Source organism: Canis aureus, chromosome 36 (assembly GCF_053574225.1).
Source record: "Canis aureus isolate CA01 chromosome 36, VMU_Caureus_v.1.0, whole genome shotgun sequence".
Taxonomy (NCBI): domain Eukaryota; kingdom Metazoa; phylum Chordata; class Mammalia; order Carnivora; family Canidae; genus Canis; species Canis aureus.
In genome coordinates this window covers 16,872,225-16,895,667 of record NC_135646.1, presented here as the reverse complement: position 1 = coordinate 16,895,667, position 23,443 = coordinate 16,872,225, and the positions used below count along the sequence as shown (strand labels likewise).

The 23,443-nt window shown below is 36.1% G+C and overlaps 1 protein-coding gene across 5 annotated transcripts in view; it reads left to right on the top strand.

The window, feature by feature from the left end:
- PARD3B (par-3 family cell polarity regulator beta) overlaps window positions 1–23,443 on the top strand; it is a 979,753-nt gene that overhangs the window by 816,103 nt on the left and 140,207 nt on the right. For all 5 annotated transcript variants that reach the window (XM_077885333.1, XM_077885331.1, XM_077885334.1 and 2 more), the window contains one exon: window positions 6,179–6,481. In XM_077885333.1, coding sequence (XP_077741459.1) covers window positions 6,179–6,481 — 303 coding nt within the window. The remainder of the gene's footprint in view (window positions 1–6,178; window positions 6,482–23,443) is intronic.

Sequence of the window (23,443 nt, the reverse complement as noted above, 5' to 3'; positions counted from 1 at the left end):
CCCTCCTTCTGACTGGAATACCTCATATCCTTCCTACATCTCTTCTCCAAGTTCCTTCAAAACCTAGTTCATGTGGCACTACCTTCATGATTCTTCCTTGATAACCCTAGGCTGAATTGACTCTGACCATTTGTACATTTGTATCTTTGTTTTCCCCCATTGAATTATAGTTAGTTGTTTCTGACTCCCTGATAATGAGTCAAGGACTGAATTCTTTTTTTAATTTCTGCTGTTCAATATAATATCAGTATGAGTGAATAAATCAATTAGCCAAATTAACAGAAAGAAAACTCGCATGACCCTCAAGGAGCTTGTACTCTAGTTCTGGAAGCAGGATGTGTAGAAATAAATCAAAAATGTTTTTGTTTGTTCTGAAAAGTAATATATAACAATTACAGATTGATAGAGAATTACTCAATATATGGGTTGAAGAGAATTGTTGAGATCTATATGGAGCTGTAGAAGAGTTTAAAATGCACTGCAAATGAATAAAGTTAAATCTTTATTTTAGAAAAACTAGTCAAATATTTGATTAATGGAGAATGAGTACTTGGGAAAAACAGTTGTTTTGAAAGGGACCAAACAAATGTTCAATGAACAGTAATTTGAAGAAAATGGTCATAACTGGGTCGATAATGGAATCATGAAAAATCAGGTTTCCAAGACAAACACTGCCTATTGCCTGTTTAATTTTTTTTTAAGTTTTGATTCACTGTAACAGTCAAAATGTAGTTATAAGGGACTTTTTTTGATTTCTGAATTTTTCTTAAATTATCCTAAAAACATGTGATATAAAAATTCAAATAGTGTACCTTCAATTCCACTTTCCAGAGGCAATCACCATTATGAATTTTCTTGTACCTTTCCAGACCCTTTCTATGCATATCAGCAATATGTAATATATCATACAAATGTCTATATCTATCTTTGCCTGTATGTGTAGCTTATTTCCTTTGAGTATGGGAATAGAATGACCATATTTTTTAGTTGTACCATATGTCTTTCCTAAGTCCCCTATTACTGCACATTTAGGCTATTCCTCACTTTTTCATTATTTTGATAACATATAATATGTTTTTCTTTTTTATCATATCTGGGATTCTTTAGTCACAATAAAGACATTTACTCTATTTTCATTTATTGTCATAAAAGATAAATCTGATCATCTGACTTTGTTACTTTTTTACTGCTTCCATTTTCTTTTCTTTTTTTTTTTAAGATTTTATATATTTATTTGAGAGAGTGAGTGTAGAGAGGAGCAGAGTGAGAAAGAGAAAATTCCAAGGAGACTCCCCACTGAACACAGAGCCTGACACAGGACTCCATCTCACAACCCTGAGATCATTACCTGAGCCCAAATCCAGCTTAACCAACTGAGCCATCCAGACACCCTCTGTTTTCTATTTTTATATGGTTGGAGTTTACTTTCATACATTTATTTTCTGATAATTTGTTGTTTTAGTAGCTTTTTGTAGTAATATTTAATATACTATGCTCTGTTTCCTGATTTATCAACTTTCAAGTCACTACTGATAGCTGCTCTAAAAAAGTGAGGAAAAAATAAATAAATAAAAAAAATAAAAAAGTGAGGAAATGAATACAGCTGAATATTATTAGCACTTTATCCTAAACATCCTTATTGGTTTCTGATTTTCACTAATGATTATTATTTTTATATTATCAGAGTTTATCATATTTATGTTTTTCTGTAATTATGTTGCTACAAATATTTAACCTTTAACCTAAGGTTAAAGTACTGCTTACCTTCACACCTCTCATTTCGTAGCCCTATCAAGTTGAATTCCTCATTTTGACTCAATTTTTGGCTGTTTTTAATTATTAAGTAGTTTTTCACAGTGGGTCAACAAGCTCTATTCTCTTAAAAGGTCTAAGAACTATTCTTTTGGCTTTATTTGTGTTTGAGGCTGGCCTGAATTTGCCTGAATTTAGATGACTTGATTTTTCTCCTTCTTGAAACATTACTTATGCATACTACATGCAATAACCCGTAATATTTTCTCTTTTATTGTATTTTTCAAATATTTGTTATGACCCATTAAATTAATTTCATGTTTAATTTTTTTAAAAAAAATCTGTGCTGAAATGTAGTGTTGAGACATGGGGGAAATAAAGACCTAAGGTCACCAGCAGTTTCAATTCCATATGTTCTTTCAAAATATCTTCTTGCCACATCTGCTGGGTGCACACCCTGGGGGCTTGTTTTCCATAGTCTTCCATTTTTGGGAGAGCAGATCAAGCTGAAAGAGATCAGCTTGCTTAGTGAAGCCTCTTAGATTATTGGTATTATTTTGATGAGTTTATGTTTGTTTAATCTCTGCTCTGATGATTCTGCCTTTTAGCTATGGGACAGGTTGGAGCTTCTTTTCTCTTCTCTCTTTTTACTCTATGAAGTTTCTATGAAGTGTAAGAGGAAATATATATATATATATATATATATATATATATATATATATATATATATATAATCAGAGGAATATCTCTCTTCCAGTCTTATGTTGGAACCGCACAAGGATTTACCCCATAATTCCGAAGGATCCTACACTTGCTTTCAAATTATCTTTTTCTAAATAAAAGTTTGTTTTCTGTAGTCTTGATCCTACTTTCAGTGAAATGTATACCCTGCTAGAGACGCAGGCATCTATCAACTCTTAATGAACTCTCCCTTTTTGGGTTGAGTCCAAATTTCATTGTATGGTGGAAGATTTATGAAAATGAATTTATTAGTTCATTTTTGAATTCCATTGCAGATGGAATTTTTTTCTTCCCAATTTCTCAATTGTTCATTCATTTAGAGTTTGAGAGAGGCAAGTAGAGTAACCATACTCTTATTCCATCATTTACTATAATCTCTTGTTAGGGATCCTTGATCTGACTGAGATATGATGTAAATGTTCTTTAGGGAAGATGACCCACCAGACTTTTAAGGTATAGATTAGAGTGGGACGAGGTGACATACCAAAAAGTGTTAGAATAATCTAAGCCAGCACAGTCCAATAGAGCTTTCTGCAATGATGAATCTGTATCTATCTGCATTGTCCAATATAATAGTCAAAAGTCACATGGAGCTATCGACATGTGGTTTATGAAATCAAGAAGCTGAATTTTACATTTTATTTAACTGTAACTAATTCTAATTTAAATGTCTACAACATCATATGGGTAGTGGCCACCATATTGGACAGTGCAGAGCTGGGCAGTGTAGTCTGAATACTAGAATTTATCTCAAGAAATGGAAATAAAAGAGAGTATCCAAGAGTTATAATGGAAACAAAGAAACAACAATGCTTTTGTAAGGAAAGAAAGAGAAGAAATTTAAACAACTCAAAAGCACAGTGCTGGGGAGATTGGGGAAGCTGGTGGTACCATCCAATAAAAAAGATATTTTATCGGGCACCTGGGTGGCTCAATTGGTTAAATGTCTGCCCTTGACTCAGGTCAGGATCCCAGGATCCTGGGATCAAGTCCCACCCACATCGAGCTCCCTGATCAATGGAGAGTCTGCTTCTCCCTCTACCCTTTCTCTCTACTCATACTCTCTCTCTCTTTCTCTCTCTCTCTCTCTCTCAAATAAATAAATAAAATCTGAAAAATTCTATTTCAAAAAAGGATATATTATCAAGAGTTATTGTGAAAAATAGACATTTTAACAGGTTGAGTTCCCAGTGATAAGAAGACCTCTAAGAGGAAATGACTATAAACAATTAGAATTCTCACACTGAATTGGGGCAGAGAGATGTCAGAGCAACCAAAAACAAAACAAAACAAAACAAAATCTATTTCCTTGACATTCCTCTCTGGAGAGAATCTCTTCTGCCCCCATACACCCCTTTTCAGATTGCCTTGTCCTCCCCCACACACAGAGACCCTGATATATGGCATAATAATGACGGTTCAGAGAAATTATTATTTCACCTACTGAGTGATTAATATGAAATTAGTTACTGAAACACTCAGTGGTGCAGAGAGGATCAAGGAGAAATTTAGTTTTGTTTTAGAAAGAAAAAATGCAAGATAAAATACTGCTTTGCATATGCGGAGTACTTTTCATCTGAGAATCTTTATATACCCAGCAAGCCTAATTAATGAGAAAACCTCTAAGAAAGAGAAGTGATGAGATAAGGAACACAGATACTGGTGTTCTATTTCTGTGACTTTTAAAAACCAGGCTTGGTGTTTTCTTCTTTCATTAATGCACAAGTGTAGCTTTATGCAGCAACCGCGAGATGTTCATCTTTCTGCTGAATGATTTCTCATGAAGGCATCGCGCTCAGGAGGCATAGTAACCACACAGAATCCCACCTCCTGACTTTATTGATGTACTGCGCTCTCTTTGCAATGGAAATCCATCCCTATCATCGTAGTGCAGCGAGTGTTCTCTGATAATCCAGTCTGCACTGTCCCTGAAAGGACTGTTTTGTTGCAGAACAGAGCAAGTTATCTTCTTTATTAAAAAAAAAAAAAAAATGATTCAAAACAAACATCCGTGAATCTAGAGCTAATGTGCCCTGAAAGAGGACAGGCAGGGCTTCTTAACAGGTACCCTACCATGTAATCTTCCTTTCATCTTCATTCAAAATCCCTTGGAGATTCAAGTTCCTCTTTACAAAAATATAAATTCTTCTAATTACTTATGTGTAGGGTACATGATTTGACTTAGTCAAAGAGATACACAATAATGTATCCTGGCATTTATTTTCATCTGTTGTGACTTGGGGATAGAAGCTGGATTTCTGTCTATACGTTCTTCTTCATGTTTTTTTTCCCTTGCTTTTTCTCCACTTAAAAAAAAAAAAAAAAAAAAAAAAAGCTGTTCTGCCAAAAGAGAAAATACCTTGAAAGATAAAGATGATGGCTTTTAAAGATTTTTACAAAGAGTTTGATGTTCTGTAAAATAAAGCTAGCTGCCATGTGCAAAAACAGCTGTTTTTGCTTGAAGAGGAGAAGGTACTGAGAGAATTCAGTTTTTGTTTTTTTTAACGCATCCAAGCTTTCTATAAATGCGTCCAGGCATGTACAGATCTTTCCCTTCTAGCCCACAGCCTTCTTCTATTCTCAGAGCCCAGGATCCAAGCTTGTCCCATCCTCTCTTGAGTTCTTCCTCTCGCTGCCTGAGCCAGCATTGCCTGCCTTCTCTCCTAGTGCATACAGAGTGCACCCTTTTTGCCCAGTGATGGAAAGTTACCTTCTTTCCTCATTAGCACGGAACACCTCCTGACACCATCGCATCACCATTGTCCAATAAGATGCCACAGTGACCTTTCCATTCTAACACGTAACTGAGAATTTAGGAGAGCTGCTCTAATACTTTCCAGATTAAATGTCAAATTCTTAAAATTCAGATGGATTTGGAATCCACCTAGGTATATTTTTTCTACTCTCATTCCCAGCAGTCTACGCAGTACACTGATTAGCAGTAGCATTTTGTAATACCACTTAAGGCTTGAGCGCCGTGGAGTCCTGCCAGTAATGTTTAATTCACTTATATGTGCCAATTCATCTCTGTCAGGAGCCTATTAATTTCTTCACTATTTTACTCTGTCCCAGCCCCTGTATAATGAGACACAATGATCCCCATTTGTGTAACCAAAAAACTTAGAGTCTCTCATAAATTACCTCGTATCCCACTGCTTTTAGTGACCAGAAAGCTTCTGTATTTCTTTTTCATATTTAAATCAATTTTTGCAAGCTCTTTCCTTTAAAAGAATACACTAGACCTCTTGGGTACCAAATAGTGAAATCATAGCCCAAGTATGTGATTCTGATGGGCTCTTTAACATGCATCCCTCTCCCAGGAAGACTTTGTCTTATCACAGCACAGACATACTGTTCCCATAGGCACTTCCAGTTTGTAGGAAGGGAACATTAATGAGAATCAGCCTCTGACTCTGCAGTTTGCCTAGGCATCGGTGGACAAGATGTCAAAATACCTATAGCATTGCTTTAAAAGTAAAGACCCCATAACAAATAAAGGTCAGAAATGTAAAATCAACCCCATGGGTATGCCATTGACATCTCTACATGGTGTGATGTTGGGTTAACAGGAGAGTACCAGCTGAATCTCTGACTAGGAAGAATCAGCAGATTCAGGAGAGTCTGTTGTTGGATTATCACATAAGGTTCACATATGTCTCTGCTACCTGTTTTATATTTTTTTCAGGATTGGAGCAAAACATCAGGAACTAAGGGAAAAGCAGGCGAGAGGTCTCATTGATTATGCTACTGGTGCAATTGGATCACTGCACGATATGGATGATGATGAAATGGACCCCAACTATGCCAGAGTGAACCACTTCCGGGAACCATGTGCCTCCCCAAGTGTCTATAGGTCACCATCTCCACCTCGGGCTGGACCACTGGCTTACCATCGGGATGGCCGTCCACTGTCTCCAGAGAGGGACCACTTAGAGGGTCTCTATGCCAAGGTCAACAAACCATATCATCCACCAGTCCCAGTTGACAGGTAATATAAATTATTGCAAGACAAATAGAGTTTTAATTCAGTAAGTTTCAAATCATCTCTACTGCTGAAGCCAATAAAAATATATCCTGTAATCTATTAAAACTGAAAGGGGATAGTCACTTTGGTAAAAGCTATGCTTTGACCCCCCCCCCCCCCCCGCCAGAAGGTATCAGCCACCAAAAATAAAACAAAATAGCCAGTTATAAGGTGGCATGAATGAATGGTAGTCATTGAGTTCATGATGCAACAGGGAGAAGTTTTTGAAAGGGTATTGTGGCAGAGAACTAATGATGGAAACTTTGAAGGAATATTGTCCTTTCTCCTAAAAGTCTTCCTGTGAAAGATTTATTCAAGAAGATGTCATGACACTGGAGGGTGAGGAGTAAGAGAATGGCGGCCTCTACATAGGTATAATGGGGCTGGAGTTATATTGAGCCACAGAGGTGCAGAGGACCTTGAAAAGCAAGGTTGGGATTTTACACTCAAGGAAAATGTGATCCTGTATAGATGTTCATGGATGATCAGAGATAAAAAAAGGAGATAATCTTGGCAATAGGAGTTTGATGAAGTAGAGAAAGATAAGAGGTGACAAGGCCAAGGATCCTTAGGCTTAGCAGCTAAGGAAAGAGATAATAAGACCATCTGTCAGTACAATTGAAGTAGGTAGGGAACAAAATGATTTCCACCCCACCTCCTGCCACAAATAAAATGTTTCATTTCTTGAAAGGGTGATATAAGAGAGTTTTAGTCAATATACATTGTTAGGTGAGCCCTAGAATTACACACGCAAGGAATGAGTCTACTGACCTTGGTTTAATCTGACTGTAGCTTGAATTCTGGAGGAAAGAGCTGAGGGGGAAGGTGGCAGACACAAAGCTCTCATTCTAGATGAAAAAAAGGACTTGTTTTCCAGATTTCTTTTGGTCCTGACAACCACCCAGTCCCTATTAGTAACCAGCTTTTGTGCGATAGCATGATATATTGCGTATGTTTACCGTTTACATTTCCCCAGCTGGGTGATATTATGCACTTTCAATTAGGTTGGGGAGAGGAAGGGAAATCATGGCATTTTTATGCAGACTGTAAAGTGTAGCTTCGCAAGACTGATTACCTTTCAGAGCCTTTCCAATAACCAAGTGGGAAGGAAGGAGCAATTTTTAATCCTTACTGTCAAGCTTCCAGGTTGATAGTATTAAAGAAAGATGGTCAAGTTTTTCTTTGGGATAAAATGAAAATATAAATTCCTATGACTGTGGGAGACAGCCCCAATAACTAAACTGTTAATTCAAACGACTGATTAAGAGTTAGCCTTTTCTTTTAAGCCTTCATCTAGGGTTGAATTTTTATCATTGAAATGATAATACCACTTACGAGCCTCTTCTGGCCCGGACCAAAGCCAATCTTACTTTCCCTAAATCAGACAGGTCTTCATAGCAATCTCCTTTGCATATGCCCACTGCTAGAATCTCAGCACAGAGGGACTATTTCTAAGAACCTCCAAAGCCAATATTTCCCTGTACTAATTCCATGGAAATAAAAACAAGACATTCTATTTGTAAAAAGTTCACTGGCCAAATTCATAGGGAGAATTCTGGGTTAAGCCCCTCTGGGCAGGTTTTCTTACTGCAGTCTTCATATCCCCAATATGCTAACATGCACAGTAAGCCTCTAAAAGGACCATAAAAGAGTCAGCACTATCACTTTCCAAATTTTTGTCATCTAATGCTTATTTTGTTTTTCTAGATCCGATAGTTATTCTTTGGAACATGAGGAGACCCCATCCTAAGCTAATTTCACCCATGTAGATTTGACCAGTAAAGAAATTTCTTAGCATAATGTTAACTGTAGCCAGTATAGAATGATATATTTTTTTTCAATGTTATTTATTCCTCAGCCCAGACAGATGTATAAGTGATAGTCTTTCCTTTGGCTCTGACTCCACTGTATTAGTAAGTGATATAAAGTTCTGTCTTCAGTGGAGTTTTAGTCACTTGTCATATTTTTGGATAATAGATCAAAGTAGGACGCTTTATACCAGAATTATCTTTATTCTGCTCTTCTCTTTCTTTATATTAAAAGATTGTTCGGCTCTTTGTTCTTTAAGTCTTAAAATGAGCAGTTTTTGTCTTGGCACACAGTAAGCACTCAATAATCATCATCATCATTATTGTTATTACTGTACTTTATCAGTGAAGTTCTCAACTTTCCTGGTATGCCTGGAACCAGGTGAGATCTAAGAAGAGAGTTGCTGTGGGCATATCTCACACAGTGTTTATATGCAGCGACCATGAGTTCCAAACCTATCTTATGTACAATTAGAGGCATGTCATTCATTTTGTCAACTGTTTGATCTTTCATTCATCAAACACTCCTTTGGCACCTACCATGTTGTAGTTACTGTAGTAAGTTCTGGGAAAGATACAAAGATAATTAAGAAGTGGCCCCAGTCTAGAGAAAGTCATATTCTAGTTAGAAGGGGATCAACATATATGGAAATAAGTCATTGCAATATAATGTAAACAGAAGAAAAAGAAGCTTTTCTAATTCTGCTGATCAGGAAGGCTTTTCAAAAGGAAGCAGCATTTGGACTGGCTCTAGAAGTAGATTAGTAAATGTTGACCAGATCCGGTAGAAAAATTGTTTTCCTTACAGAATAATCAGCATATGCAAGGGTAAAGTGGACTGAAACAGCATGACATAATAGGGAAGCTCAGAAGCATCCAGAACATGGAGTGTGATGGGAAAGAAAGTAATGGAAATAGGAAATGCATCTGGAAAGCAGGTTAGAGCACATTATGAATGAATAGTTTCCATCTTATGTTCACATTTACTTATTGGTAGTAGCTGTCTAGAAATCTGTGCTAAGAATGGTTCTGAAGTTATGCTTAAATTGTGATATCTACACTGGGCTCCAGAGGATGAATGGAATATATGCACAATGGGTATTTATACATTGGTTAATCTCAGGGACAGTGGGAGCCATCAAAGTGTTATCATTGGGGAATGAGCTGTTAGTTCTGAATTTGGGGAAAATAGCTCTGCCAGTTTGATGGCAGACAAAGAGGAAGACTGTTAGACTATAAGGCAAATTAAGGTATGATTACAGTATTAAAAGATAGGAAGGGCCTAGAATAAGAAAGTGGCATTGGATATAGTAGAAAATAAGAAACAGCCAAAAACTTTAACTTAAAACTGAGAGAAAGATGTTTAGCAGAGACCATAGAGGTGAGCCTTTCAAATACTTCAGGGAGGTCAATAGAGAACTATGAAGAGGATATAGGAAATAGCCACTAAGAGGTCTTCAATTAATTTAGAACAATTTCAGTAGCTAGGTAGGAACAGAAGGAAATTGCAATGTGATGAGCATCGATAAAGCAGTAAGAACTTAGCAAGCTTGGTGAAAAAGAGAGCATTGTTATTATCAGATGGAAAAGGTTGCAACTTTGAAGTTCCTAACATAATAATACAGTTGACCCTTGAACAAAGCAGGGGTTAGGGGTATGACCCCATTGCATAGTCAAAAATCTGCATATAACTTTTGACTCCCCCAAAACTTAACTCCTAATATCCTACTATCTGATCAAGAAGCCTTACCAAAACAACAGTCAACACATATTTCATATTTTATATGTATTATAAACTGTGTTCTTATAATAAAGTAAGCTATAGGAAAAAAATGTTAATCATAAGAAAGATAAAATACATTTATAGTACTTAGTATTTATTTAAAAAGAAATCTTGTATAAGTGGACCTGCACAGCTGAAGCCAGTGTTGTTCAAGGGTCAACTGTATTTCAGAGTTAACAAGAGTATTCAGAGACCATCCAGAATAACCTTTTATATTATCATTGCAGAAACTAAGGCCCAGAGAAGATTGAGTGACTTGCCCAATATTACATAGTATGGAGTAAGGACTTTATTCTAGATTCCTTTATGTTATGCAGTCTTCTTCCATTATGTTATATCGACACATTTCCTAATTAAGGAAACTAGTACCAGATAGGTGGATTGGCATCTGTTTGGCTCCCAGTATGCTAATGGCAGGTTAAATCTTGGACTTTGGAATGAGACTGACCTGAGTTCAATCCTCTTCCAGATATTACTGCATGACCTTCAGTAAGTTAACTTTTCTGAGATGCCATTTTTCATCTTCATGTGTATAGGTCAACAAACATTTGTTGAGTCTAAGTGCCAGGACATGAGTTCAGTACAGAGTTCATCAGGGACAAGGAGGAAGATGGGTACTTTTCAATAGAGCTTGTGGTTCACTGGAGGCCACATTTATGCAAACACATAATGAGAATACAATATGGGAAGCATAGGGTGACTGATGCAGCCAGAGCTGGGGAGGGGGGTGTTGGAGGCACAGAGAATGATGTAGGGGTAAGAGAAAGCATGGTATGTTAGAGGAACTACAAGAGTTCAGTAAAATAGAAACCTAAGTGAGAGAGTAAATGACAAGAGATAAAAATGGGAGAGTCTGAGAGCTGAGCAAAAAGGAGATGATACAGCCTTGGCAGGCTTTGATGGGGAGTTTGGACTCTATCCTGAGATGTGGAACAAGGGTAGGGGAGGGAGGGCTCACTAATGTGACACATAATCCTGGACTTCAGCTTACTGTTGAATGGCAATCTATCCTCACCTCCTTATTGCTAAAGGAGGATTATCATAACAGCCTTACATGTTATGATGGTTAAATACAATTTTACATTTTGATTTTTTGTTATCACTAAATAGAACAAATCTCTATTTGTCCGTTATCTCTATGTCACAGGGACATCATATGTGTGGCCCACAGTAACTTCCTAATAGGGACAACTAACTTCTGCCTCTTACCTCCATGCTTCTCAGGGCTTGGCCCTGAATCTTCAGCCTTTCTAAGAAAAACTTGGCTTATAAAAGATTCATCTGTAAATGATGGTGGCTAAAAACCAATCCCTAGCACTATGATAGGATCATAGGATTGGATTCTTATGGTGCTGGTTCTTCCAGGATTTGAATCTAGCAGGGGTTGAGTCCTATCTCCAAATGTCTGACAGCTGTGTAGAGTAGAATGTGCTCATTTCTCACTGCAACAATCAGGAATTAAAAGACTCCCACAGCAGAAAAACATTAAGGTTTATGTTTGAGTGAGCTTAGAACAACCCCAAGTAGGGGGAATAGAAGGTGTGTATGGCACTTGACATGGCTGCAGTTTTGCATTCACTCACATGATTACTTGACATTCTTTACTAGAGGTTGCCAGATATGTTTGATCAGATGCCCTAACCATAAAAATGCTTTAGGGTGTTAATTCGCCAAAATACGAACCTTTGATTCTAAGGGTCATATACTTACTTACCTTATTTATATGCATTATAGGTCATATTATAAAATATAGAAATTAAAGAAGAATGAGATTTTTTGGGACGCCTGGATGGCTCAGGGGTTGAGCTCCTGCCTTCAGCTCAGGGTGTGATCCTGGAGTCCCGGGATCAAGTCCCACATCAGGCTCCCTGCATGGAGCCTGCTTCTCCCTCTGCCTGTGTCTCTGCCTCTCTTTCTCTGTGTCTCTCATGAATCAATAAATAAAATCTTTTTTAAAATGAGATTTTTTTAAATGATGAATAATAGTTCTATTTTCTTTCCCCTCAAATGTGCACACAACCCATTTGGGAGACCATTTGTCTCCACTTCAGGCTCCATTAGGATAGGGACCTTGCATGCTTTTGTTCACCAGACCCCAGAGCAGTCTGTACTCAATAAATACTGTTGGAATGAATGAATGAATAATTTGACAGATCATAGAGTTGAATAGGACTTTAGGGGGTCGAGTCATACATCCTATCCATCAGAAGCATCTTCTCCACAAAATCCCTCACAGATGTCATTTAACCTATGTTGACATACTTATGGTGACAAGAATTTGTTAGACATCCTTTTCTTCTTTCAGATTACTCAATTGATATAGAGGTGCTCACTTTGTATGCACCCAAAAGCTGTCTCCATGTAACATTTACTATAGATCCTGAATTGACCTACCAAGACACAGAATCTAAGCTTCATTAGTATCCCTTCCTTTAGATATTTGAGGTGATTCTATGACTACTTTCATTAATAAACATTTACTGAACTCCAAGTATGTGCCAGGCTCTATGTTTAGGCCTGGCTTTACAAGGATGAGAAAACAAGCACATAGCCTTGAGAAGTATAATTATTTATCGAGTATAGACTCCTCTAGTGTCCTAATCATTCAAATTATAACCTGTAGCCTTCTTGGGAGCCATATTCCAAATATGCTGAAGTATATTGAGTTTATGATTGCCTTCTATTGAGCATGGTATGGAGAATTGGACACCATATTTAAGATATAGTGTGAAAAAAAGGCATAGAAAATCAACAGGACTCTTGTATCTTTTTAGCTTAATTTGTTATACTTATTAATGCTACCTTAACTTTTATATTAACTGTCATTATTGGCTTACATTGCACTTTTTAGCTAAAAGCTCTAATTTTTTTTGCTACTTTAAGTTGTTATCAAGCCAAATATTCCCAAATATATTGTGCAAAATCCTATATTTGTATAATTATTTCTTTAAACATAGGATACTCTCTTTATCTGAGTTAAATATTTGCTTGTTAGATTTAGTCCAGTGTTGTAGCCAATGAAGATATTTAAAAGTATTGATTTTTTGTCCTCTAATATATTAGCTATCCTTCCTAGGTTTATACTATCCTCATATTTAATCATTATGGACTCATCCATGTCTTTGATAAGATCGTTGATCAATGTCAAGTATAATCCCTGCAACTCATCACTCAAGACTTCCATTAATCAACACTGTTTGGGATGTTCAGTTAACTATTAATCCCATCTATTATTATTTAGTGTGCATTCTCTAGTTCATCTGTGAACATTGTGGAAGACTTTGTCAAATATTTTAGTGATATTAAGGTGTACTGTGTTTGTGAGAAACCCTTGATTTATCAATCTAGTAACCCTAAGAAGAAAGGGAATTACTTGTTCTTGGTGAATCCTGCAGCTTTTTTCTCTACCAGATATTCACAAATAATGTGTCCATTTAGACTGTTATGCAAAATAAGAATTTCTGTGGTCCAGTATAAGACTAGGCACTTAATACCTATTTGTCAAATACTTACTGACTTACGTATTATAGCTGTGAAATTAAGGTGGCCAACAGCACACTGCTTTCAATATCCCAGTTAAGTGGCCTTGATTCCCAGCAGGCATTCACCAATGTTTGTAGGAAACTTTCATTGAGCTGTGTTCCATAGATCATACAAAGAAGTTTAGAAATTATCCTTAACCTCAGGGAACTCAGTCTAACAGCTAAAACTGTCTTATAAACAAATAATTATAGTATAATGTATTCCATTAGAATAGCGGTATATAAAAGATATATTATAAAAATTATAAAATTGCATATGCACTTAATTTGGGAAAGACCTGAAACCGGGGGTTGGTCTTTCTAGGAACTTGATTCAAAGATATTAATTTTTTAAAGCCTCAGTTTCCTCACTGTAAAATGGGGATGAGAGTATACTCTATTTTCTATGGATTATTTGTGTAATAAATGAAATTATCCTAATGCCTGGTTCAATAAATATTGACTATAACTATTTAAGAAGGTCAGTAGATGACATATTATTGGACAATATTATATATTTATTGAGCTATATATTAAGAACAAAATAAAGCTATTTAAGAAGGCTATTGATTATATCTAGCTGTTGACCCTTAAAGTCAAGGGTTTGGAAACCTGTTAGATTCTGTTTCATAATTCCAGCCCAATCTTCTTGGTGTATTTCAGTCGTAAGAATTAGAAAGTAGAAACAAAAAAGAAGATGAAGGTTTACAAGGCATGAAAACTAGAAAACAGCTCAGATTCTTTTAGACCAGTCATATCATCTGCATATGTAAAGAGCACAATTATTACACATTTACCTACTTTTGTCAATTGCTTGTTAAAAACCATTCCTACCCCATTAGATGTCCCTAAGCTTGTTATCAGAACTAACGCTATCTTCCTGCCACTTGAATCTCTATTTGGTTTGGACTTGAGCTCAAGTAGTTGTCCATTGAATGAACTAGAGCAATTTCTGTGAGTCCCAGAAGAGCTGTTATTAACAATAGTGTGTCAAGTCATATCCTGTTTAGCTGTAAACAACAAAAAAATCCCAACTGATAAGTTTGTCTCATCCTTTAAAGAATTTAGGTAGTTTGGGCCTCACTGGGTAACCTCTTTCCATTTTTCTCCTATGCTTTCACAGGTAGTTACAACACTTTTTCATGTTACATTATGATGCTATGAAACCTGTTGCGACTCTGGGCTTTGTGTCCACTTTCCAAGGAGAAAGGGACAAATAACCAATGGACTATACCAGTCAAGTCTATCGCTTTGAAAAAATTTTCCAGAAGACCCCAACAACTTCTCACTGGCAAAAACCATATTTAGAGTTTCTTCCAGGTGCAAGAGAGTATTGAGAAATAGTATTTCATCTTCAATAAACAAAGATAAAGGAGAAAGGAGTTGGAAGTAGCTTATAGGGAGCCACCCCATGGCATCCACCACAAACAGATTACCTCTAGATAACTTGTCTTCTTTTTTTTCTCTTCTATTAATAATGCAAAAGTTGTAGATTAATGCTACATAGCACTCTGTCCAAATATATTACTAACTTCCTGTGGGAGGCTATCCTTATTATGTAGACCCTGTTTTATAGCTGAGACAGAAATATTTCAGTCTGAGTAACTTCTAATATCACTTAAGCAGGTGGAGGACATGACATACACTCTTAGTTTTCATGACCACTGAAAAGTATGCTTTGGAAAATTCTAATATAAGGGTGATGAAGTATAGAGAAAGTGTTAACAGGAAAGCTTCCTAGCCAGGTGTGAACAGCTGAATGTGAAAATATCTTCTGGTATTTGGGCAATGCAGGGTAATTGATATCTAGTTTCTTGATTTCAGAGATTTGACACCTCTTTGAAGCACGACTCTGTCATGCACAGTTCATGCCTCTGTTGGTATGTTTTCCCAATCTCTCTCTAGTGATTTTTTCCTTTTATTTTTACTTCAGTTTAATGGCTTTTTGCTTTTGTTTCTGACTCACAGCTTTGCAAGGCTGTGTGTAGGGAGTTGAACAGTGAATACTGTTGATGACTTAGAGATGTGTTTTTAGTTTGTACAAACAGAGCCAAAGTGATCTCATTTCAGTTTGGGAATCTCAGTGATAAATGCCATTTCCATAGAGAGTTAAAATTCATCAGTTGAACAAAGCAATCATTTTTTTTCTTAAAACATATTACCATCAATTTTTAAGTGACTTTTAAACAATAATGAGAAATCTCTTAATGAAAGAATCTCTATGACCAGATAAGTGCTAATAGTAACTGATATACCATTAACTCTACTTCCCTCCATCCCCACTCTTTAAAACTTGATGCTCTCATTAATTTTTTTCTTTTCCATCTTCTGAGAGCCCTACTCTTGGGATTATGCTAGACTTGTATCTGCCTAAGTTGTCAGCTTCCAGGGGTGACAAATGTAGATAACCTTCTCTTTTATTATACATGAGCTAGACAAGGAGGGTTGGTACTTAGTGACCATCCATCTGCAAGACCTCCACCCCCTTGCCATCATCAGCCATTGGTAGTAAGTGGACATGTTTGAAGAATGCTTGCCAAAGGGTTACTCTGACTTCTTAAAGCTGTCATTTAAGCACTGGCTCGAATGTTTTTCAAACAAATGACCTGATCCTTAAGCTATATTTATCTAACTTATCCAGTTTACCAAGAGGAGGTAGGAGGGAGTGTGCAGAATTTCTTTAGACATATAAATAACACAAAGATAATAGAACAAGAATATAGTCTTGAGGGATGTGCTCTTGAGGGATGCAGCTGATATTTTGGAATATTAATGCGGGCATGCTATAATAAGGGTAAGCTAAGCCAAAGATACTGTAGGAGCACCTGATAGGGGCACTGAATGCAGATCTGGATGGCCAAACAAGGCACTCTGAAGAAATCTATATTCTGATCTAAAGAACGAACAGAAATTAACTGAGCAAGCAGAAGAGCATGTGCAAAAACCCAAAGAGAAAATGTGATGCATTTGCAGAACTGCATATATCAGAAGATCTGTAGGGTAGTACATAGATTAGGCCAGTTGGATGCAAGAAACGAAGGTCAACATAAGCCATACTCTTAAAGGCCATATAATCTAAGATAAAACAATTAGTGTCTAGTTCAAGAGCAACAGGGAACCCTTGAAATGGGGATGCCATGTTCACATTTGTGCTTTAGAAAGATGACAGAAATCCTGTAGAGTATGTATCTATTAAAACTCAATGTTCTCATTATTTTTTTTCCTTTCCATCTTCTGAGAGTCCTAATCTTGGGATAATACTAGATTTGTATCTGCCTAAATTGTCAGCTTCCAGGAGTGACAAATGTAGATAAGTTATGAGAAATTGGAAGCTCAGAAAAATTAAGAAACTTACCTATTTTGCTACGAGTCATTAGTTGGCAGAGCCAGGATTCTAACCCAGATATGACTCCAAAACCCATACATGAGCTTCCACCTACGTGAGGTTTTTTTTCAAACTGCAGATTGTAATCAACTGCAAGTTGTACATTTTGAAATCAGCATAGTGAGATCAGTCAACATTTTTTAAGAAAATAGGATAGAAAAGATCATTACATAGATTATAATAGGCATAAGAATTATTTAATGATTTTTAATTAGATTCTATGTGTATGTAAAATGTACACATATACAGAATATATATATATATATATATATATATATATATATATATATATATATAGCTGAGTATTGGGGCATGATTACAAAATGCATTTGTCACTGTAGATTACATTAAAAAATGGTGGAAGCCACTAAGCACGTGCAAAAAACATGCATGTTGCTCCTCACCTACCAGACATCCTTTCACTCATTCATTCATGCATTCATTCCATTAAAATATCAGATGCCCAGGGGAATTTTAAAAAAGAAAACCATAGCTGGGGGCATCACAATGCCAGATTTCAGGTTGTACTACAAGCTGTGGTCATCAAAACAGTGTGGTACTGGCACAAAAACAGACACATAGATCAATGGAACAGAATAGAGAATCCAGAAGTGGACCCTCAACTTTATGGTCAACTAATATTCGATAAAGGAGGAAAGACTATCCACTGGAAGAAAGACAGTCTCTTCAATAAATGGTGCTGGGAAAATTGGACATCCACATGCAGAAGAATGAAACTAGACCACTCTCCTTCACCATACACAAAGATAAACTCAAAATGGATGAAAGATCTAAATGCGAGACAAGATTCCATCAAAATGCTAGAGGAGAACACAGGCAACACCCTTTTTGAACTCGGCCACAGTAACTTCTTGCAAGATACATCCATGAAGGCAAAAGAAACAAAAGCAAAAATGAACTATTGGGACTTCATCAAGATAAGAAGCTTTTGCACAGCAAAGGATACAGTCAACAAAACTCAAAGACAACCTACAGAATGGGAGAAGATATTTGCAAATGACATATCAGATAAAGGGCTAGTTTCCAAGATCTATAAAGAACTTCTTAAACTCAACACCAAAGAAACAAACAATCCAATCATGAAATAGGCAAAAGACATGAAGAGAAATCTCACAGAGGAAGACATAGACATGGCCAACACGCACATGAGAAAATGCTCTGCATCACTTGCCATCAGGGAAATACAAATCAAAACCACAATGAGATCCCACCTCACACCAGTGAGAATGGGGAAAATTAACAAGGCAGGAAACCACAAATGTTGGGGAGGATGCGGAGAAAGGGGAACCCTCTTGCACTGTTGGTGGGAATGTGACCTGGTGCAGCCACTCTGGAAAACTGTGTGGAGGTTCCTCAAAGAGTTAAAAATAGACCTGCCCTATGACCCAGCAATTGCACTGCTGGGGATTTACCCCGAAGATACAGATGCAGTGAAACACCGGGACACCTGCACCCCAATGTTTATAGCAGCAATGTCCACAATAGCCAAACTGTGGAAGGAGCCTCGGTGTCCATCGAAAGACAAATGGATAAAGAAGATGTGGTTTATGTATACAATGGAATATTCCTCAGCCATTAGAAATGACAAATACCCACCATTTGCTTCGACGTGGATGGAACTGGAGGGTATTATGCTGAGTGAAGTAAGTCAATCGGAGAAGGACAAACATTATATGGTCTCATTCATTTGGGGAATATAAATAATAGTGAAAGGGAATAGAAGGAAGGGAGAAGAAATGAGTGGGAAATATCAGAAAGAGAGACAGAACATGAAGACTCCTAACTCTGGGAAACGAACTAGGGGTGGAACTAGGGAGGCGGGTGGGGGGTGGGGGTGAATGGGTGACAGGCACTGAGGGGGGCACTTGATGGGATGAGCACTGAGTGTTATTCTGTATGTTGGCAAATTGAACACCAATAAAAAATAAATTTATTATTAAAAATTTTTTTTAAAAATAAAATATTAGATGCCTATCATGGGCAAAGCATCCTCCTCAGAGGTGTGGAGGTACAAGCACACCAGAATCCTTGGGCTTTGACCTACTTCTCTGTAATAGTGCTAGATTTGTGTTGATCTACCACACTTCTCCAAGCCTCTTGTGACCTGTGGTTTGCATTAATCTATTAGGCTAAGCCACATACCTTTTCATTACACAGTCTTTGCTAATGTTAAAGACAGATTCCAAAGTGCCCTCTTTATAATTTCTGTATTTAATGCAATGTGTAATCAGGAAGAGGCCATTGTTAGGTCAATTGCTTTCCTATATTTATCTTTTCAAACAATAAATAATCAGTGGGATGAGAAAGGGCAGTAAAAGATAGTTTTAATGTTAGTACTCATAAATATCCAACATCTTGAAGAGATGTTTTAATATTTATATGCTGTGGAATACCCTCCCCTCTGGAGAGCTGACTGAGGATTGATATGTACCCATCCAGAAATAGAATTCAAGAGATGTAATTTTACCCAGACTTTTAATTAATCCTGAGCAAGCACTCTGGATTCCCTCAAACTTGGCCATTACTCAGCTTCTCACTTTCCAAATCACTAAGATCTCTGAGCACAAAGCTAGGAGGAATATTCTCTTCAATGCAAATGCAGTGGATTTTCTATATGCAGTGGTCTGGGCCTGAGCCATAACCATCTTTAGAGCAAAGCCTGATAGGATATTCTTAAGCCACTTTCTCTACTGATTTCTGACCTTCTCACTGGTTTAGTTTCCTCGTCTATAACGTGGACATAAACATACTGCCTACATAAGACTGTTCAAGAATTTTACTATACACACACACACACACACATGCATACTGTATACATATATATATATATGTACACACAAAACAGCATCTGTCCATTATATGCATCATTTAAGTTACTATTATATATACTAGTATCTAGGTATTTATATCATTAAAGGTTACTATTAATCAACTAGGAATGAATTGAAGTTGAGTGGAGAATTCTAAAAGGCTCTTCTCCATTTAGTAGATTTTTTTTTTTAATTTGGTAGGCCATTTCTTGCCAACATTATTTCATGTATTTTTATTTGCTTTTTTCATAACCATATGTTTATAGTTATTATATATAGTAATATTTTATATAGTTATAATTATTTTGAACTCTTTATTTTGAACTTTTTATAAAGTCACAGGAAGTTGCAAATATAGCACAGAGAAATCCTTGTACTCTTCACCAAGTTTTATCCAATAGCTACCTCAACATAATTATAGTATAATATGAAAACCAGTAATTTGACATTGGTACAAGGTGTGTATAGTTCTATGCCAATTTTATCTCCATGTGACTACTGCTACAATCAAGATACAGAACTATTTCATCATCACAAATATATTCCTTATGCTATCCCTTTATAGTTACACATCTTTCTTTCTGCCATTCCCAATCCCTGGCAGCCACTAATCTGTTTTTCCATCTCTGTAATCTTGTCATTTCTAAAATACTACCTAAATGGAATTAAATAAATGGGGAACTTTTTTTCACACAAAGTGGTGACCTTGAGATCCATCCGAGCCATTGTAGGTATCAATAGTTCATTCCTATTTATTGCTAAGTAATATTCCAAGGTATGGATGCACCATAGTTTGTTCAATCATTTACCTATTGAGGGACATTTTAGTTGTTTCCAGTTTGAGGCTGGCTATTACAAACAGACCTGCTATAAATAATCATCTACGAATTTTGTGTGACCATAAGCTTTATTTCTTCTTTTTCTATCTACTGGGTCTTTTATTTCCTTTTCTTGCTCTATTGCACTGGCTAGAATTTCTCATACTATGTTGAATAGCAATAGTGAGAGCAAACATTCTTGTTCTTAATCTTAGGAGAAAATTATTTGGTCTTTCCCCTGTTGAGTATGATGTTGGCCATAGGTTTTTTGTAGATGTATTTATCAAATTGAGGAAATTGTCCTTAATTTCTAGTTTTCTGAGGGTTTTATCACAAATGGATATTAAGTCTTATCAGATGATTTTTCTGCCAACTGATATGATTATGTGATTTTTCTTTTCTAGCCTATTAACATGTTGGATTATGGCTTTTCAAACACTAAACCAGCCTTGTATCTGGGAATAAAGTCTATTTGGTCATGGTATTTAATTCTTTTCATGCATTACTTAATTTCATTGGTTAATATTTTATATATGTGCTGCCAAAGCGAGCACCATTTGTTAATATTTTGATAAAAATTTTTCAACTACATTCATGAGAGATATTGGTCAGTAGTTTCATTTTGTTTTCTTTTGTTTTGTATTCTTATTGGGTTTGGTACCAGGGTTCACTGGTTTTATTGAATGGGAAGGGAAGTCTTACCTCTTTTTCTGGAAAAAATTGTATATAGCTGGTGTTATTGCCTTTTTAAACATGTGGTAAAATTCTCCAGAGAAATAATCTAGGTTTAGAGATTTCTTTTTTGGGAGGTTTTTTATTATAAATTTGATGTCCTTAATAATTAGAAGACTATTCCAATTATCCCATATTGTGTGAATTATAGTAGCTTTCACTTTGCTAAGAATTTGCTATTTAAGTTGTCAAATTTATGTGTGGAGTTGTTCATAGCATTTCTTTATTGTCCTCTTGATAGGATATTCTCTTATTGAATTGCAGAATCTGTTGTAATATTATCCTCTGTTTCATTCCTGATATTTAATTTGTCCCTTCTTTTTACTTTGTTGGTCTTATTGGAGCTTTGTCAATTTTATTGATCTTTTTCAATTTTATTGATCTTTTTGAATTTTATTGATCAGCTATTTTGTTTTATTAATTTTCTCTATTATATTTGTTTCTAATTTTATTGATTTCTGTTCTTTATTATTTCTATTTTTCTGCTTGCTTTGTTGGGTTCCCTCCCCCCTCTTTTTTTTTTAGTTTCTTAAAGTGGAGTTTAAATTTTGTATTTGGGACTTTCCTTTTTTCTAATGGAAACATTTCTATGGAAGCATCCTATATATTTTGATATGTTGTGCTTGCATTTCATTCAGTTCAATGTTTGTTTGTTTTTCAATTTTCCTTGGAACTTCTTTGATCCATACATTATATAGAAGTGTGTTGTTTCATCTCCAAATGATGAGAGACTTTCCAATTATCTTTCTGCTGTTGATTTCTAGTTTTATCCCATTTTGGTTAAAGTTAAAATAGCTTCCTACAAATGTGGATTTATTCATTTCTCCTTTTAGTCTTGTCATTTTGGCTTTCTACATTTTGAAGCTTGTTATCAGGTTTACAAAAATTTGGGAATGTCATGAGTTCCTATAGGATTGACCCTTTTATGATCATGATTCATCATACTTTATTCCTAGTAATGACTATAGCTTCAAAGTTAACTCTGATATTGATCTAGCTATAGCATAGCATCTTTCTTTTGCTTAATTTTTGCTTAGTATATATTTTTCTTCTTTTCGCTTTCAATATTTTCTGGATCCTTATATTTAAAGTGTCTTTTTAAGAAGCACATAATTAGATTTTGGTTTGTTTTCATATCCAGTCAGACAATCTGTATTTTAATTGTAGTAATTTAGTCTCTTTACACTTAATGGTACTGCAGATATACTGTGGTTTAAACCTCTTATTCTCCACTTTCTACTTTTCCACCCATTCTATGCTTATTTTTCTCTCCTCCCTTCTTTTAAAAGTCTATTAACCAAGAATTTTGGGTCAGCCCCAGTGGCTCAGTGGTTTAGCGCCACCTTCAGCCCAGGGGTGGGATCCTGGAGACCCGGGATCGGGTCCCATGTTGGGCTCCCTGCATGGAGCCTGCTTCTCCCTTTGCCTGTGCCTCTCTCTCTCTATGTCTCTCATGCATAAATAAATAAAATCTTAAAAAAAAAAAAAAAGAATTTTGTATGATTCATTTTTTTTACCTCTGTGAATGAATGTTATGCTTTCTCCTCTCCTTCTGGTACCTTTATTACTCAAAAGATTATAATATACATTCTTGATTTATTGTATTTCAAAATAAATTAGTACTTTTGTCATTTCCTAAACAATGCATAGAATTTGGAATACTTTAACTACATTTAATCCCTCCTGCTTTTTAGGCTATGTTTTCATGTATTTTAAGTATACATATGCTTTGAGCTGAAAGCACGCTGTAATTATTATTCTATATGGTAACTAGTTGGGTTTTTTTTTTAAGATTTTATTTATTTATTTGAGAAAAAGAGAGAGCAGAGGAAGGGAGGGGCAGAAACAGGGGGAAGGAAAGAATCTCAAGAAGAGTCCAAGCTGACTGTGGAGCCTGACATAGGGCTCAGTCTCACAACCCTGAGATCATGATCTGAACCAAGTCAAATGCTCAACCTATTGAGGTGAGCCACCAAGCACCCACTGTTTATTTTAACTGTTTCTGTTGTTCTTTATTTCTTCCTGAATGTTTTGCTTCTATCCGGAAT